Source organism: Mus musculus, chromosome 18 (assembly GCF_000001635.26).
Source record: "Mus musculus strain C57BL/6J chromosome 18, GRCm38.p6 C57BL/6J".
In the NCBI taxonomy this organism is placed as follows: Eukaryota; Metazoa; Chordata; class Mammalia; order Rodentia; family Muridae; genus Mus; species Mus musculus.
Genome location: NC_000084.6, coordinates 44,755,824 through 44,775,000, shown reverse-complemented (window position 1 = coordinate 44,775,000; position 19,177 = coordinate 44,755,824). Strand labels below are relative to the sequence as shown.

General features: G+C 41.0%; 1 protein-coding gene across 1 annotated transcript in view; it reads left to right on the top strand.

Moving 5' to 3' along the window:
- Positions 1-19,177, top strand: part of Mcc (mutated in colorectal cancers) — a 387,123-nt gene that overhangs the window by 37,182 nt on the left and 330,764 nt on the right. The window contains exon 2 of the mRNA NM_001085373.1: positions 15,581-15,825. Coding sequence (NP_001078842.1) covers positions 15,581-15,825 — 245 coding nt within the window. The remainder of the gene's footprint in view (positions 1-15,580; positions 15,826-19,177) is intronic.

The following is a 19,177-nucleotide window of genomic DNA, read 5'->3' as shown; positions in this document are numbered from 1 at the left end:
AAAATCTGGGGACATTTACAAGTGTCACAGAGTCAGCAGCAGGGAGAAGTGTGTTCCTATCCAGGTTGTGGTGTGGCCATAGGAGCTAACATACTCATCACAGGAAACATCTATTCAACTCAGAGTACAGCCATAGAGGGCAGGTCAGCCATATAGTTCCAAAGAGTTTGTGAAGCAAGAGGAAGAGTTGTTTGAGAGATGGGGGCGGGGGAGAGGAAATTAATAAAAGTGAGCTGAGAGGCTAGAGCCTCTGTGGATGAACGTTCATCTTTAAAAGTCTGGACACTGAGTCTGTAGCTTTGTGCTAGAGTCCTTGCCTCAGCCTTACATTTGCACATGAGCCTGGGCTCTGACCCCAGCACTGAAGAAAACAAGCACAGAGCCAGTGTGCATTTGGAACTAGCATTACATATCTTTGCTTCATCTCTTACGTAAATAGCTTTTAGTAAAAGTTTCCTTTTCTTCTCTTGTTCTTAAATATTTAATATTTGTATCCATCATTATAAGAGGGAGGGGGCAGCATGAACTCCACAGCAAATCTGCAGCTTTAAATGCACAGCTTTTCCCAGGAGAGCAGGGACCAAACCAAGTCATCACGCTTTCAGGGGAAGACTTTTTTTTTTTTATCCACTGAGCCACCTTGCCAGCCTTTATCTCAATTAGCTATTTCCTATCTTGAAGAAAAAGTAAATACAATTTTGAGATAATAATTCATAGCAAGTTGCAATATTTTGCAGTTTAATTGCATTGTAATATAAATATGTTCTTGAGATTAAAAAAAATAAAAATGACTTCCTGCCTGGATGTGATTGTATTACATCCATTTTCATAATAATGATGCAATGTATGTCATTTTCCCAGGAAAGTAGGACCCAGAAGAACCTAAAGGGATAACGATATTAGTAGTCTTATCTTAACAATTCTTAGACATAAGTTTTCAAATGCTGGTACAGTTTCCAAATACTAAGAATGACTTACCCATTTGTCATGCTAACTCCCAATGCTCAAATATTTATTAGTAACTTAGTATATACTGAGTACTCACTGCAATGTGTCACATCTGTCCCTAAGGTTACCAAATTGATGTTCTGTGTCCATTCATGCACATATCAACCTAGTGAAATACTTGTAGAATCTCAAGCATAATTCTGGGGACCTGAACACGTTCCATTTATAAGCATTAATTGGCCCTGGGAAGTGCAGAGAATATCTAAATTATCATGTGAAATAATATGTCTAAAGCACCTTTGAAATGCAGGTGTCCCAGATGAGTACAACACCCACCCCACTCACCAGGGATGATTGCGATTGCCTCTGAGATATTTTTACAAATTATTCATAAAGATAAGCTGAGTCTTGCTCAATATAAAATGTCACTTCCCCCATTAAAAAAAAAAAAAAAAACCTATTCCAAAGGGGAAACATTTTCTCCCAATAGAATATCAACAGGAAAAGCCAAGTGAAGAGATATTTGGAGGACGGAGTCGGGAAAACAGGTGTAAATAAAAGAAATATAGAGTAAACACGTTTTTCACAGTATCTGAGCATCACTCTTCCCTGCAGCCCGATCTTCCTGAGTTTTGGTTTTACTCCTTCTTGGCTTTTCACCGTGAAAGGGGGAACCATCATGGCTGTGGCTAATCTCAGCCATCCATTACTTTCATGAACTCTTCGAAAGTTCAGGCTAGAAATAAGGAGGTATTTGTGTTGTAACAACTCAGATCTATGAAGATAGAGCTGGCGCTTCCTGTAGGAAACATGCACATCCCCTCACATGCCCGAGAACTCTGATAAATCTTTCCGTCTGACGTTTCTCATAAACTAATGGTTGTTTGGACATGAATTTAATCTAACAAGATTCTCTCAAATGAAAAGTGACTGTTTTATCATGTCTTACGAGTAGGAATAACCCCCAAACTAGAAAATCATCTGAAAAAAAAAAGATTTATGACATGTTTTTTTCCTGTATTCCAGAGGAAGAGCAGCTCCAGTTTTGTAATGTGTTGGTAAGGGAAGGGCTTTGTGTATGCACGCGCAGGTACACACACAGATACACATAGAAGCTAGGGGTCAGCTTCAGGTGTCCTTCCATAGGAGGTATCCACTTGTTTGAGGGAGAACTAGGTTATCTCTCATTGGCTCAGAGCTCTCAAGTAAGCTAGAGGCTGGCTAGCAAGCCCCAGGGTTCCCTGTCTCCTCCTCCTCCCTAATGCTGGGATTACAAGCGCACTTCTCTACACTTCAAATGATATTATTGCCTGAAGCTATTTGAAAACAATACACTCTATTGTATTTTCCCGGCTCTGGCCAATTGAACGTTTTATGGTGATTAAAATATTCTCCCGTGACGGAAAGACATGTATTTCAGATGGAGATTCCTTTTCTAGTCCTGAGTTTCAAAGCTCTGAGCTTGAGCCATGTCAGGACAGTGGTGGCAGGTGGAGGAGGCAGTGGGGGAGGAGTCGGGGAGGGGGGTTCTATATCCATATCCTCATGCTGCACCTAAGAGGATCTGGAATTTGAGGCTACCCTGGGCTACATAGCAAGAAGCTATCTAAAAAAGAAAATGTAATCTATGTTGTTCAGTGCAGTACTATACCTGATCATTTACAAGGTTAAACTAGCACATCTGTGGAACAGTGGTTTTTTTGGGTTTTTTGTTTGTTTGTTTGTTTGGTTGGTTTTTTTTGAGGAGGGGGAGTTTTTCAAGACAGGGTTTCTCTGTGTTGCCCTGGCTGTCCTGGAACTCACTTTGTTCAGGCTGGCCTCGAACTCAGAAATCTGCCTGCCTCTGCCTCCCGAGTGCTGGGATTTAAGGCGTGCGCCACCACTGTCCCGGCAGAACAGTGTTTTTAATATCGTTTTTTTTTAAGGTTTAATTATTTTAAATTAGAATTTAACATATTTTTAAGGTTTTATTTAGGTTTGTTTATTTAGGTTTAATTAATGTAAATGTAAACTTAGTCATCTGTTTCTACTGTCTGCCATATTGAACAGGGAAGGCATAACAGATACTAATTCACGTGGCTTAAAATAAATACCAAATTAGACCATTCTAAGGAGGTTGGTAATTAGAACTCAGCTGCTGTCTCAATATTTCATTAAAAACCCGTTATGCTATAAATCAGTTGCCTTAATGTATTCTTTCTTTCAATCTTAACCTCTTGTTTTGTCATCCTGTTGGTTTTTTTTTTTTTCTGTATTTTTTTTCAAGTCTGTGTGCATACCTAAAAAGCACTTTTCAGATACAAGAATTCGGTGGGTCAAGCCATGGCCTCTGTCATTTCATGGGGAACAGGCATAGTCACGTGGGCAGGGGTGGGGGGTGGCGGGGAGAGTGAATGCTCAGACTGGGCTCCCATGTTGCTTTGCACACAGTAAGCACTCACAGACTGTCCCGGGAAGGCTTTTGTGCAGTGTGCAGTCTCAGTTCAGCTAAGGCTGACACTTAGCTTTACCTGCCCTTTGTGGCACTTGATGTCCTTATATCATGTATTTCCAGAGCACAACTGACCTTTTAAAATAAATACTGACTTTTAAAGGGGGGCATTTTAGTCATAGTAGTGTCTTTTGTCTTTCTTTTTTTAAAAAAAGTAAAATTGTATTTGTGCTTTGGAAAATTCATACACATCCGAAACGTATTTTAGCCATCCTCCCTCTCCAACTCCCTTTAGACTCTCCCCACATGACTCCTCTCAACTTTAGGACACACTGTGTGGTGGTTTGAATATGTTTGGCCCATGGGAACTGCTACCATGGGTGAGGCCTTGTTGGAGGAAGTGTGTTACTTGGGGTTGGTCTTGGAGGTCTCTTCCTATGCCCAGGCTTTACCCAGTGTGGAAAAGAGAAGCCTCTCCTGGCTGATCGGATCAAGATGTAAAACTTTCCTAGCCCCATGTCTGACTGGAGACCGCCATGCTTCCTGCCATGCTGATGGTGGACAGAACCTCTGGAACTGTAAGCCAGCCCTAATTAAAGGTCATCCTTTATAAAACTTGCCAGGTACTGCTGACTCACAGATGAACAAAATGTGCTGTATCCTTTAGAAATTTATAGTCTGGTCCAGGCTTGCAAGGTTGTTTTTCAAATGGCCACATAGTATACATTTTTATTTTTATAGGACCTTTCATCTCTATAAGAACTATTCAGATCTGCTACTATAGCCAGAAAGTTGTCATAGATCAAGGACTATTCTGTACTGCAACAATTAGGCTTATAGAATGTTATAATGGTCTGGACTGTGTGAGAAACCTTCACTGCTGGTCTCTGATCTATTAGAAGAGAACGGTAGATCAATAAATGTTGAAGAATCTGGTGAGTGAGCAATCAGAACCCAAGCACTTTTATAAAATAGCAAAAAGGCATCAAATTAGCATGGAATGTACATGAAAAGCACAGGGAGGACTTCTGAAGGAGGTACCCATGACAGCTGTGAAACAGGTGCTAGAGATTGGAGAGAGAGAGAGAGAGAGAGAGAGAGAGAGAGAAGAGGTGTTCTGAGCAGAGGGACAGCGTGCAAAGCAGACACATGCAAAGCAGCAAACACATGCAAAGTAGCGGTGCCCATTACACAATCTAAGAGGAATTCAGTGAGACTGTAGTGAAGGCCACTGACTTTAGCAGAGAAATGAGGCTAGTGAGCCAAGGCCAGCCCAAATTCAATGGGCCACAGCTATGAAACAGAACACATTGATATTATACTGAAAGTCTTAGGAACACAGGGACTTAAATAAAAGATTGTGAACAGACAAGCACATCCCAATTTGTAGGTGACCCGCTGGGAAGACTAGACCCTACACTGAAAGTTTCACAGTCAACTAAATAGGAAGCAATGCTGGTGTTAAGAATGACCAGGAGAGATGGCTCAGTGGTTAAGAGTAGTCACTGCTCTTCCAGAGGACCTGGGTTCAATTTCCAGCACCTACGTGGCAGGATACAGCCATCTGTAAATCTAGTTCCAGGAGATTTGATTCCCCTTTCTGAACTCCACAAGCACCAGGCAAAAATATGGTACACAAACAAACATGTAGACAAAACACTCATAACACACACACACACACACACACACACGTATATGTGTGTGTATGTGTGTGTGTGTGTGTGTGTGTGTGTATGAATGACCAGTAAGGACAATCAAGATGAAGCAGAAAGAGTAAAGTCAGAAATGGAATGTCCAGTAATGGAACAGCTGATTAGGTGTGGGGACGACTCTGAAAGAAGCTTCTACATGACTAGCCAATGTAATGAGATGCTATCATGTGTGTAGACTGGAGGAATAAACTTGGAGAAAGGTATCAAACGGATGCATTCATGAAAGACTTTGGATTTAATTCAAATACACCGTGTTGACCTGTAGTCACCTAGTGGAAAGTAGATTGCCTGTAATTTCAGCATAACATTACAAATGGGGACGAGGCACGGCGGTGCACACCTGCAATCCTAACACTTTGAGCTGGAGGCAGGGGGATCTGGAGTTCAAGGTCATGAGGAGCTTCAGGCCAGCCTTGGGTCCATGAAGCACTGTCTCAAAAAAAATTACAAATGCATACTAAACTCCTTGTGTACCTTTACTCAGTTCCCTTCCTTCCTCTTCCTCACTTTTTAACATTAATTTATTTATATTGAACGCTGCTTCCCCTCCAGGTCCCCCTCTCACAGAGACCCTCCACCACTGAGATATTTTAAGGATTATTTAAAAGCAAAGAACATATTCTATGATAAAAGAAATAATTTTCCAGGAAAATAGTCAGTTGTTTTTTAAATTGACAATTTTTTCTTTCTTTTATTGTTTTCAAATTTTATTTTATTTTTTACTTATTCATTTTACATCCCACACTAGGTCATGGTCACTCCTTCCCACAATCCTTCCCCCATTCTCCCTCACCTTCTCCTCTGAGCAGGTATCCCCCTGCCCTGGTACTTCAAGTCTCTGCCAGGCTAGGTGCTTCCTCTCCCACTGAGGCCAGACATGGCAGCCCAGCTAGAAGAACATATCCCACAGACAGGTGACAGCTTTTGGATAGACTTCTTTCCAGCTATTTGGGATACACATGAAGACTAAGCTGCACATCTGCTACAATGTGTGGGGAGGCCTAGGACAAGCCTATGTATGTTCTTTAGTTGGTGGTTCAGACTCTGAGAGCTCCAAGGTCCAGGTTGAGTCTGTTGGTGTATGGAAGATAACTATGTGACCGTATCTTATTGCTTATACAATAACCCTATAAATCCATATGCAATGTGTAGAGGTCTGTGTGCTGAGAGAACGGGGTTAGGGGTGTGCTTGTGTCATTCCTCAATTTGATGTTTAATCACTACTGTTTGGGAAATCCATTATAGACGTATATCTTTCAAAAGCCCAATTCCATTGTATTTCTATGCCTCAGTTTACACACACACACATCAACACACAAATTTCTCTGTGATAGGCATCTGTGCTTACCACCTCCGTTTCTCAGCTTCCTTTGCTTGGAAAATAAAGATAACAACACTACTAGTCTTATATGGAGATTGTGAGAATGAGATTAATTTATATGTGTGTGTGTGTGTAAGTGAGTGTGTGTGTAATATATATATATATATATATACATATACATATATATCATATAAGTACACATACATTAATTCAGAGCTCCAGCCCTGACACATAGTAAACATCTAGTATGCATTAACTATTTCTGTCAGTATTGTGGTTCGCATCAGGATTCAGCTGTTCCCAGTTCTCTGCTATTGTGCTGGTCTCCTCTGAGGAGACACAGAGAAGTGTTACATAGTTACCTGTGGTTCTTTAGCCCATGTAACAGGAAGGTGGTTATTTGATTAGAGAGTATTTTAGTCACTCTTCTTCTTGCTGTGACTAAAAGCAAATTAAGGGAGGAAGGATTAAGTGCTTGACAAAAAGGAAGGAACTTGAGGGAGGAAGAGTTTACTTAGGGTTTCAGGAGTACAGTGCATCATAGCAGGGAAACCACTGTGGTGGGAGGAGGAGGCCACTAGTCACGGTGCATCTGGAGTCAGGGAGCAGTCATGGATGCTTGTGGGTATGTACCTTTCTCCTTTTTAAATTCAGCCCAGGATTCAGCTCATGGGTTAGGACGGGAGAGAGAGAGAGAGAGAGACAGAGAGAGAGAGAGAGAGAGAGAGAGAGAGAGAGAGAGAGAGAGAGAGAGAGAGAGATCCTCCTTCAATTAATTTAATCTAGCTAATCCCTCATAGAAGTGGACAGAGATTTGTTTCCATGGTGATTGTAAATCCCTTCAGTTTGACAGTCACTATTAACCACCAGAGATGGTGTGCATAGACACTGCCAAACTCCTCTCCAGAGATGTGGTGATAGTTTTTCCTCTGCCAATGCCAGGTGCCAGCCTGTGCTCCTTTGCCAGCACTGGCAAGTGTGAGGATACTACCTGGGGAGTGTTATGTATATTGAAATAGAACCTGATTTTTAAAATTGGTATAGTCTGCATTTTCCTCATATCTGTGAGACTAATAAGTTTTCACATGCTTATCGGTGCTTATAGACCACTCAGCTTCCTTCGGTTTGGCTAGTCACATTACTTGCCTGTTTTTGTACTGTTTTCCCCCTTCTTATACTGTAGGAATTCTTTTGTAAAAATTATTTTTAATTTTTTATTGGTTATTTCATTTATTTAGAGTTAAAATGTTATCACCCTTCCTTGTTTCCCCTCTGCAAACCCCCTATCCCATCTCCCCCCCCCCCCGCTTCTATGAGGCTGCTCCCCACCCCCAACCAAAATAGATTATGTTGTAGGAATTCTTTAGATCTCTAAATAATAATCGTCTTTCTGTCATATTGTAGATTATGCTATTGACATATTTGGCTTGTTTTAAATGTAAAGTTATTACTTTTACCAAAATCATTCATATAAATGGTTTGAAAAACAAAACAAGAGCAGAAGAGTTTGTGAAAATCATAAGACTCTTGATCCATCTTCCTCTCCACTCCCGCTACTACATCTTAGAACAGTGTGTGTGTGTGTGTGTGTGTGTGTGTGTGTGTGTGTGTGTGTGTGTGTGTGTTTGAGACAGAGTCTTCAATGTAGTTTGAGCTGGCCTGCAAATTGTTTTTGTATAGCAGGCTGAGCTCAAATTCATAGAGATAGCTCCTGAGTACTATATTAAAGGGATACCCAACCATGACAAATTTGGAGGTAAAATTTCTAAACCTAAGGTTCCCATTCACCGTTGGGTTTTTGTTTGTTTGTTTGTTTTTATGCTTCCATCCAAGATTTGAACAGAATCTCTTTGCTCCGGGCTGTGAATGGGAGGATAGCTTTGCTGCCTTCAGGTCCTCAGTTCCTATCACAGCAGTTTGATTGCACACCAGAACCTCGGTTGTTTCAGCCGCTCCTCAGAAGCTCCTGCCTCCATAGTCTAAGCATGGACTTTCAGAGCTTTCATGATCTGTCAACCTGTTCCATGCCTTTTAAACCTTCCTAAAACCCGCTGAAGCCTCTTATGCCTACTAACCTCTTCTGACTATGTGCTGTCTTCACTCTGGGTCCGTTCATTTTCTTCTTTTATCTTGTACTTTTGCTGAGAAGCTCTGACGAAAGAGAAATCCATTTGTTCCACACAGCATCTCTCTGCAGAATCCAACAGTCACCGTCCAGAATCCTACTTAATGAAAGCTATTTTGAGTTTTCTGCATTTTAAGAAATCTGTGGCAGTGAAATCAGAGTGATCTAAGCTATGTTTTCTTTGGTCACACAAATCAAATAAGTACATTATGAGCTCTTCGCCTATTTTTCTATTTATTCCACAGTCACTGATTTCTGGCCTCCTGACTGGGTCTACGGATCTCATTTACTTGAGAAATTTGAACAGAAGCGTGTGATCTGTTACTCAAATAATAGCTGCCTTGGCTCAGCCTGTGTTCCCGCTGGGTTCTGGGTTTGCTGTCATTGTGTTTTTCCTTCCCCTGAGCCTGAGACACCAAAGCTCACCCTCCCCGTTACATTTGCCTCATGTGCGGCTATAAATTTTCCTGGATGATAAATGGCTTTGTTGAATTTCTACTTCCTCCTCAATTTCTCTGTATGTTAAATTAAGAAAAATAGCCCAGAGAAAAAGAACTTACCCCCAGAGAAGTAATAGCTGTGCTTCGTGAAACCACGCTGTTTAGAGCCAGACACATTGATCTTCGGTCATACTTCAGCTCTGCTGCCTGGAGGTTGGTGTTCTCCACAGAACTAAAAACTGTAGGGCCTGTCCTAGCCAGTTCCTGTGCTATAAATCTGGTTCCACTCCTTTGTCATGACATAGTAGCATTTGTCTGAGGACACGGTATATATGTGTAAATGTGAGTACAAGATGTCTCTTATAGCATTGTCACAGTGGTGCCTTAGTAGAAAAACATTTCACCAGACTTTCATGACATATGTCTAAATGTTCTCTGCAGTTACTGCTGAGTAGAGAGATTGCACAGTGTTGTGGATCGCCCTGAAGCTAATTATATTTTATGTTAATTCAATTCTCCCGTGAGTGGTTGTGAACAAGGAATGAGTCAGCACTCAGGTGATTTCCTCTAAACCTGTTTCCCACCTTAATGTGCAAAATAAAGGAGAGCTGATGGTTAGGCAGATAAAGGGAAAGTGGAGCGGAGCGGAAGGTGGGGAGAGAAGAAGGAGAAAATGGAAGAGGGAGAGGATGCAGAGGAGGAGGAAGAAGAAGAAAAAGTGGAGCAGAAGCACGTGGCCTGGAGAAACCGCAAGTTCTAAGGGCTCTCATAGTTGTTGAAGGTGATAGTGTAGTGGTAGATCTGCCCAACCTAGGCGCACAGCATGCATGTATTCATATTAATTGAGTCGTGTTTTCATTGCCGGGGCATATTTGGGTTGGAGATTTACCGCAACAGCACAGAACTCTAGTTTCTCACTTTTGCTCTCACATTTCTACCTTGAGTGTGTATTTTCTGGAATGCAACCATGCAGTCCATAAGGGCAGGCCAGTTGACAATGAATTCTATAGACACTGATGGATGCTGCATGTGGAGCTGTCTTGGTTTGTATCCTTGCCCTCTAAGGTATTCACTCGATAAGTAAATTCACTTACCTATGTAGTTCTTACCATGTGTCCCTGCTTAGATTATGCATGCATGGGGTGTAAAATGTTTGCTTTCCTTTTCAAAGCAGGTGCCTTGTGTACTAAGGTTATAGGGCCCTTTGTTTTATTATGGAGCCCATCAGTCATTCATAGTCACTGAACATCTCATGTACTGGTCTACTAGAAGAAAAGAAGCATTGCATCTGGGGAAAAAATTAAAGTGAGACTGTCTTCATAAGGGTGATCATTTTTAATTTCTGAATATTTATGCTTCAGTTCATGAAATTTGATGTGTTGGCGGTGTGCCCGATGCAGCTTGGGTTCCCCCATGCATTTCAGAAGATCCTCATTTCAGGGCAACGCTGTTTCTGTGAGCTCGAGATCAAGCTAGGAATACAAGTCTTGAATATGTTAAAGCAATTTTTTAAAAAGAAAATGTTTAAGATAACAATCCAAAATTGTCACAAAGCTGTCCATGGTCCCTAACTGAATAGCACAGTTGCTGAATGTTATCAGACGAGACCAGTAGTGATGCACAGAATCAGGAGGACGGTAGAACCTACACTGTGTCTTCAAGGCCTTGTGGTCAATGCTGGGCGTTGTGGTGCACACCTGAGACCCTAGAGCTTGGGGGACAATGATGAGAGGATTGGAAGTTCAAAGCCAGTCTCAGCTATTTAGAGCCTGAGGCCAACCTGGGCTACACAACACCTTGTTTTGATAAACAACTGAGAAGGCTCCTGTGTTTAATGCCCTAATATGCTATTCCTACCCCCGTTTCGTTAACCAGAGGACATTTTCCAGGCTAGCCCAGATTAGAGCATGTAAGTACCCTGCACTTAGGAGGGACAACAGGAAGACATTGCAGAGACTTGGGACCAGGTGGTCACAGCTCATCCGAAGCAGTTTTTAACAGCCCAGCTCAGTAGCTGCAATCCTGTTGTCCAGGCTTTTACTCCACTTCAAAGAAATCTGCATATTTTTTTTCCTTCTTGTAACTTTTTCTACTCATAATACTGATGATAAAATAGAACCATATTTTCATGCACGTTTGAAATAGGAGAACGAATGCAGACTTTCTAGCTAAATATAAATATTGCTTATGAATGGCACTTCATGATCGAGCTGCCCATCAAAGGCTCTTGGAAGATGGAACACAAGGACTGGGACTTGGGCTCTGACTGATTTGGTTTAAATTCCTAGACTTGTCACTTATCCCTGTCACTTTCAGCTTTCATACCTTTAAATGGGGACAGTAGTTCCCTTGCAGACCTAGCCATAATCCTGTAAATCTATACGGAAAGAATGTCGGTTAAATTTAATTTTCAAATACAGGCACTTCCGTCTAAAGATTCTGTTCTGACTTGCGAACAGAAGCAATGAGCTCGGAGTTGAAGTTCGGTACCAGCCCCTCTCACTGGCCCAGATACCAGCTCAGCGTTGTCCGTTCTGCTTTGACGTGGCATCTCTAGAATATAGATCTGCCTTCTGAACGGCTTTGACTAAAACAGGGCCTGAACAGAACTGGGCTTCTCAACAGGTGCCTGGTGTAATACGTGGGCCACAGGCACTAGGGACGAGGATCTCTGTGGACAGATTGGTGCTGGTAGTGAGCAAGCCAGTTCAACTGATTACTTTCTTTGTCCTGGAGCAGTTCCTGTTTCATTATAAAATGCCTTAATCATAAAACAGGATCAATGAGGAAACCCACAATCAATAATTGTGGAAAGATTATAATAATGGCTACTGTTTCGTGGGGGGTTAATATGTGCCAGAAACCATGGTGAGTTCTTTGCATGCCTTTTCTCACTTACCTCAGAACAAAGCTGGGAAATAGATACTGTTATTATCATCATTGTAAAAATCTCTGACATACGGAGTTCTGGCCACCCAGGGAGGATCAATGTCAGAATCTCCCTCTGAACTTCCGGAATCTAGAAGCCCCTCTCATGTCTCCCAGGATCAACTTTTAAGGATTACCTTTTGAAATCATTGCCTAAAACTCTGAGAAGGAAATCCTTAGTCTAGAAAATAAAACATGCACCCAAAGGAATATCTGGAACTTTCCTTTACAGTTTTATTCTACATTTGTAATCCTGATCATCTCCAAATCTTGGATGAATCCAGACTCGGGTCAGACAGGAAATATAAAGAGAAGGACAAAATAAAACAGTCACATGGAAGATTTTTTTAAGAACATTATTTCAATTTAGAACACAAAATCTCAAAGCGTTTACGTTAGCTGTTGTGAACTGTAGGAATTTATTCCTAAGCATACATCTTAGAATGAGTTGGAGTGGCACTTCTCAGGGTATATAAGTCTTGATGAGCACCCATTGATTTGGCTTATTTGGGGCCAGAAAAAAAGGGTTACTCCTGCTGTGGTGTGTTTTCCCATACATGGCGGAAACACAAGAGACACGTCCCATTGTACCTGCAAGAATTCACTAACACTGCAGCAAACACACAAACGAGGTATCAAGCCTGAATTACAGGAAGGGAAGAGCACACTTGCCACAAGCATCCTTGCTTTGGAGGCTTAAGCAAGGCTATATATGTATGCCCTTTCTACCACCTGCAAATGGGAAATTCAGAGTGATAATCTACCATACCCACATGCAGATACATAGTTATTCATCAACCTGTCTGCCTTGCAGACATATATTATATATGCACTGTGGCACATATACTATACAGAACCATACATGCATACACATACAAACTAGTCAAAGTGCATAGCTGTGCATTGAAATATTTAAGAAGATGAGATGCCATGTGGAAGCAGGGTGATCTGCTAAGAAAGCCAGCAACATGAGCCTGGCACAACTGTCATGGAAAAACTCAGTAAATATTAACTACTAAAGTACTATAGGGGAGTGAAAGAGTGGTTGTTCCTGTAATTTTGATTGTGTGTGTGTGTGTGTGTGTGTGTGTGTGTGTGTGTGTGTGTATGAACATGTGCACACAAGTGAAGGTGCCTGTGGAGACTGAAGGTGTCAGACACCCCTGTAGCTGGAGTTACAGGTTGCTGTGAGCTGCCTGGTGTGAGCAAGGGTGAACTGAACTCAGATCCTTCTAAGAGCAGCTCATGCTCTTAAGCACGGAGACACCCCTTCAGCCCCGAGATGCCCCTTCAGCCCCCACCCCATTCTTATTTGAGTTCTTTAACTGCATGTAGAAACCAGATTAAAACAAGAACTGATTAACAAGAGAAAAGCACGGAACTTTTATTACTTTTACATTGCATGGGGGTCTTTACAGGAGAGTAAAGTCCAAAGAAATGACCAGAGCATGCTATGTTTATGCCTTTTAGACAAAGAAACAATGACCTTGAGAAAGCTGTCAGGCTACATGGATATCCTGGCTACTATAGTAAACTCTAGAGCAGTGGTTCTCAGACTATGGGTTGTTAACAACCTTTTTACAGAGGTCCTATATCAGATATCCTGCATATCCAATATTTACATTCTGATTCATAACAGTAGCAAAATCACAGTTATGAAGTAGCCACAAAATAATTTTACAGTTGAGGGAAACCACAACATGAGGAACTGTATTTAAGGGGCCCACCATTAGGAAGCCTGAAGGTCATTGCTTGAGAGTGTTAATAAGGTACCTGATAGGGGTAGGGTGAGGTATGGAAGCCAGTGGTAAGCAAGGGTTACTTTAAAAAAGTATTTATTCATGTTTGCTGCAGCCCCGATTACCAGTCTCTGGTGGCCCAGGTTCTTTCACAGCTTTGGTATAGGAAAGGCATCCATCCCCAAAGAAAGTGTGTGATTTGCACAAAAACCATGCAGGAATACTTGCACTAGTGGCAGTTTCTGACATTGCAGTTCCTCAGGGGATTTCAACTTGAGATAACCAATCTGCTCATTTAGGATATTTTGAGGTGACACATCTATAACCCCTTCAGTATCTCAGCAACAAGTTCAATGGAGATTTGATGGTGTTTAGACCCTAGACACTTGGGGAAGGGAGTAAGGCCAGGGGAAACTAGAGTAAGGTAGAGTGAATTCGAAAGATTTTGAAATGTGTATAGGGCTATGGGCCTAGAGGGCTTGGAGAAGTCATAGTGGCACTGGCCGGTAGGTGGGACTTGCAAGGGATGGTCTGGAAGAGGGGAGGTGGCAAGTATCAATCAGCAAACATCATATTGATTAGGTCAAGACAATTGTACTTTAGAGGTACAGAGAGATGAAGCACTTACTAGCTTAGTTCCCAAGGAGTGGTTTCGAATATCTTTCAACTCTTAAATTCTATAGTTCGTTGACATTGTGTGACTTATAGGTTAGGGTAGTATTAGCAAGATGTTTCCCAAAAGAAGAAAAAAATCTTCAGTATCAAGAATCAAACTGACATCTGCCAGATAAATATTCTTCGTGAGCATAGTGTTTCTGATTTTCCTTTAAAAATTATTGTTCTTCCTTTAAAAATAATGTAAGACTCAGCTGGGAGATGGTGGCGCACGCCTTTAGTGCCAGCACTCAGGAGGCAGAGGCAGGGGGATCTCTGAGTTTGAGGCCAGTCTGGTCTACAGAGCAAGTTTCAGGACAGCTAAAGCTACAGGGAGAAACTGTCAAAAATCAAAAACAAAACAAACAGACAAAATACAAAAACAACAACCCAAAGGTAGACTCTATAGACTCTATAGTCATAGACTATTTAGAGTAATTAAGATTCTATAGTCACAATTTTCCAGTGACCTTCACCACCCCTCTTATCTTAGGTCTAACCACACCACACTTTCTCATTACATCCAGTCATGAACGGTGTCTGGGATTTTTGACACCGGCTCTGCATCTTAGAGATAAATAATTACAGACAGGAAGTGGGAAATCCGAAAAATGCAGAGGTAGGTGAAAATCAAGATCAAGTAACATTTTCACAGAATAACTAACCATGCTGAGCAGAGGTCCAGGAAGCTGGGGAGCCAGATTATCAAAACTTTCACTGCTTTTTGCAGCCAGACTAGTTATAGATGGACAGAATGGCAGAAACTGTCTTTTTCTATATAACAAGTACTGTCTGACAGAAGTCATAGCGCTGCACTGTTCAGATGTAAAGAAAGAAGTTTTAAGTTCCTTAATTTCAAAAGAAATGAAAAGTGAAAGTTCAGAAGGATAGGGAGAAAAAAGAGCAAAGGGGTCACCCTTCTCAACGGCAAATGTCTTTGCCTAGAGAACCCAGATGAAGCAGATTTTTGTTTGTTTTGGTGGAGACAGGGTCTCAATATGTAGCTCCAACTGGCTTGGAACTCGATATGTAGACCAGCTTGGGTCTGAACTCACAGAGATCCACCTGCCTCTGTTTCCCCAGTGTCAGGATTAAAGGCGTGAGCTCAAACACTTGGCCATATGGCTTTGTATACTACCATTCTCCTGGAAGCAGTGAGAACGTTTAATATCAGTATACAATAGCAAATGCATTTAAGAAATGGTTTGGTTTGGTTTTGTTTTGATTAGTGACTCTCCCTACTCCTCCTGACACGGTCTCCTGTGTTCCCCTCCCCCCACAGGAATGACTTGCTAATGGTCTGCAGACAGCTGAGCATGGAAGAGTCAGTGGCTGAGATCATGAACCAATTGGGCTCAGATGAAAACGGGAAGATTTCCTTCCAAGACTTCACAAGGTGCCACACGCAGCTTGTTAGAGAAATTAGGAAGGAGGAAGGAGACCTCTCCATGAAATCAGACATGTCCAGTACAAAGAGGCTGAGTGAGAGAATCACCTCCTGGCCCACGAGCAGTGACAACAGTCTGGGTAGGTGTGATCAAGTGTCATGTGACCATGCCCCATTGTCCCTACTACATTACATCTAAGTGGTCACCCCTGTCCCCTTCCGCTCAAGGGGAATTCCCTCCTGGTGACAGCTTCTCTCCAATGGCTTCTTGCTTCCTAGCTTATTTTTTTCCAGATCAATTCTCACATTTTCTAGCTGTAATAATCCTTTTAAATATCTCTGGAGAACCAAGTGTGATGCAAAGGTCTGTAATCATAGCACTTGAGGGGCAGAGGCAGGGAGATTGTGAGCTTGAGTCCACTCCTTTTGTGAATGTTATAATTTCCTCTGATACAAGACAAGCAATTAAGAAGCAAGTACTTAAGGATTTTGATAATTACTTGACATGGGTGATAAAAATGGGATTTCTCACACATACTTTAGAGTATTCAACTATAGGTGTATTTTTTTTCAATTTTTAAAATTTCACTTTATGTGCATTGGTGTGAAGGGATCAGTTACCCTGGAACTGGAGTTACAGACAGTTGTGAGCTGCCATGTGGTTGCTGGAAATTGAGCCTCAGGTCCTTCGGAAGAGCAGCCAGAGCCCTTAACCACTGAGCCATCTTGCCAGCCCCCACCTCCATGTACTTTTTAAATGTCTGAAATTTTACACAACTAAAAGTTAAAAAGACATATTAAAAAGTGGATGGAACAAAAGGGCAAGAAAAATTTACATCTACATTTCCTACTTCTATTTTGTTTTTAGAGCAGGTTGGTCTCGAACTCACAGAAATCTGCCTGAATGCTTCAGTTAAAAGTATGTACCACCGTGCCTGGCCCTTCAGGAAATTTTTTTCTTCTTTTTAAACCTGGAAACAGTCTCCTAGATCTTCTCTCAGTTTCATGCTTTAGTATATATAACGAGTCAAAGTAAAATGCCAATTCCTGTTGATTTCCCATCAGTTGTTTCAGTTAGGAAGTTTTGTAATGCCACACCACACAGACGATTGTGGGAGAGAGACCTAGAGCAATGTTCCTGACAGTGTGTCCTGCTTTTGATTTTTGTTTTTGTATTTGATTGCTTGTTTTTCAACTTTACCAAAGCTAGCAATCTGGTAAGAGTAACCCCAATTGAGAAAAATCCCTCCCTCAGATTGCCTATAAGCAAGTCTGTGGGGAATTTTCTTGATTGATGATTGATGAGGGAGGGTCTACCTCACTGGTGGCAGTGCCACCCATGGGCATATGGTCCTGGACTGTATAAGAAAGCAAAATGGGCAAGCCATGGGGAAGCAAGACAATATGCCTTGTTCCTCCTTGCCTCTTTCAGTTCCTGCCTGCAGGTTCCTGTTTTGAGACACACCCCCACCACCACCAGCTGTGACTTCCTTTCATGGTGGACTGCATGTAAACTCTAAGATGAAATCGGCTCTTTGCTCCCCACATTATGTTTGGCCATGGTCTTTATCACAACAACAGAAAACAAACCAGGCCACAGTGGAATCATTATTATTGAGTCACTGAAGCAATAAAAATGTCATTTTCCTACCAGACTTTTCTCCCATTATGGATTACACTGTAGCTCCAAAGGCTAGTATAGTAATGTATGTGCTCTCGGCAAATTTGTAGACATATTTTATTTTGAAATATTTTTCTTAACATTAAAGCAATACATATGTTCATTATAGAAAATGATGTGGGGGGAGGTAAACAAAAAAGAAAATTTATTTTAACATTTTAAAGGAATAATAGACAGTGATACATGTGGAATGTTGGCTGCTAAAGTCTTACTTGGTTTCTGTCTCTCCATCTTTGTCTCTGTCTGTCTGTCTGTCTCTCATTGTCTCTTGCACTGTCTTCTCGACATATTTTATTTGGTTTCTTAAAGATTTTCCTTTTACTTCTTCATAGTTTTATACATATTATTTGAAGGCTCAGTGTACAATGATTATCTAACATAAAATGACACTAATTATTAAGTGGAGGAATGAAACGACTTCATTCTGCCTAGCTTTCTTTCTTTCTCTCTTTCTTTCTTTCTTTCTTTCTTTCTTTCTTTCTTTCTTTCTTTTTCTCTTTTAGGAAGATAGATTCCTTGTATAAATACAAGTGAGTGTCTACATACTCTAAATGTATGTGTGTGGTGGGAGTTAAGCCATGAAATATCTCAATAATTTGATGCTATAGAGTCATGAGACAATGGATAAATGTGTTTTCAATCTGAATGTGAACTGTTATAAGGTCTTTTGTTTGGTTCTGTTCTGTTTTCTAAGGCAGAGTCTCACTGTGTAGCCTTGGCTCACCTAGAACTCACTATGTAGACCAGGCTAGCCTTAAACATACCGTGATCCTCCTGACTTTGCCTACCCAGTGCTGGGGTTATGGGTGTATGCCACCACAGCGGACGAACACTTTTTCTAATTTGTATGTAGTAGAAGCTTATGCAAATCTTAAAGGGGATTTTGAAAAAAATTGATGGTAATATCACATTGGTTTTATCCCACTAAAATGACTTAACCAGAGAAAAAGCTGAAAAATAATTTTCTTTCAGCCTTTGATATAAATTCATGTTCTTGAAAGAGAAGAGGTGACCAAAAAGATATGAATCATAACACATATCACGAATTGAGAAAAAACCAAAACAAGCAAATAATCAAAAAAACAAAACAGAGGCTATGAAACCCCCTACCAGTTTATCCTGGTCCCTGATGCTTCAGTCTGAGTGTGAATCATTTTGTCATTTGTAGTGCCAATATAACACTCTACACATCACTTCAACTCTCTATGTCTCTACTTTCTCAAGAGTAAAATGGGGACAATTATTATTTATAGAGCATGAGTTAATACACATGTACAACCAGCAGTGGATGGCTCATACTGAGAACTGAATGCAAGCATATTGGGCCATTGTGCATTACTTTTGATGAAATACTGAGACAAGACAGCTTTATCAAGAAAGAAGTAGTGCATTTAGACCACAGTTCTGAAGGTTCAAGTGCCTGCATCTGGAAATGTTCTTAGACGCTTTCATTTGGCCTCATGGTTCTAAACATGTGCATTTTAATGCCAGTGATTTGTGTGTGTGTGTGTGTGTGTGTGTGTGTGTGTGTGTGTATATATATATATATATATATATATATATATATATTTCCATAGGGTCTAGAATAAGGTAAAATTCATATGTATTCCTGCATCACTCATAGACATCCCATCCTTAATGCAATAAAATATAATAACTTCATTTCCTTCTACATGCTTTCTCTAAAGCCATTCCTCTCAAAACTATCACAATCTGAGAAATATTCAAGTCTAAGTAATATCACTGTCCACTTCATTGCTCAAGCTTAAAGTCCCATCGACAACTCCTCCTCCTCCTCTGTCTTTTTAGAT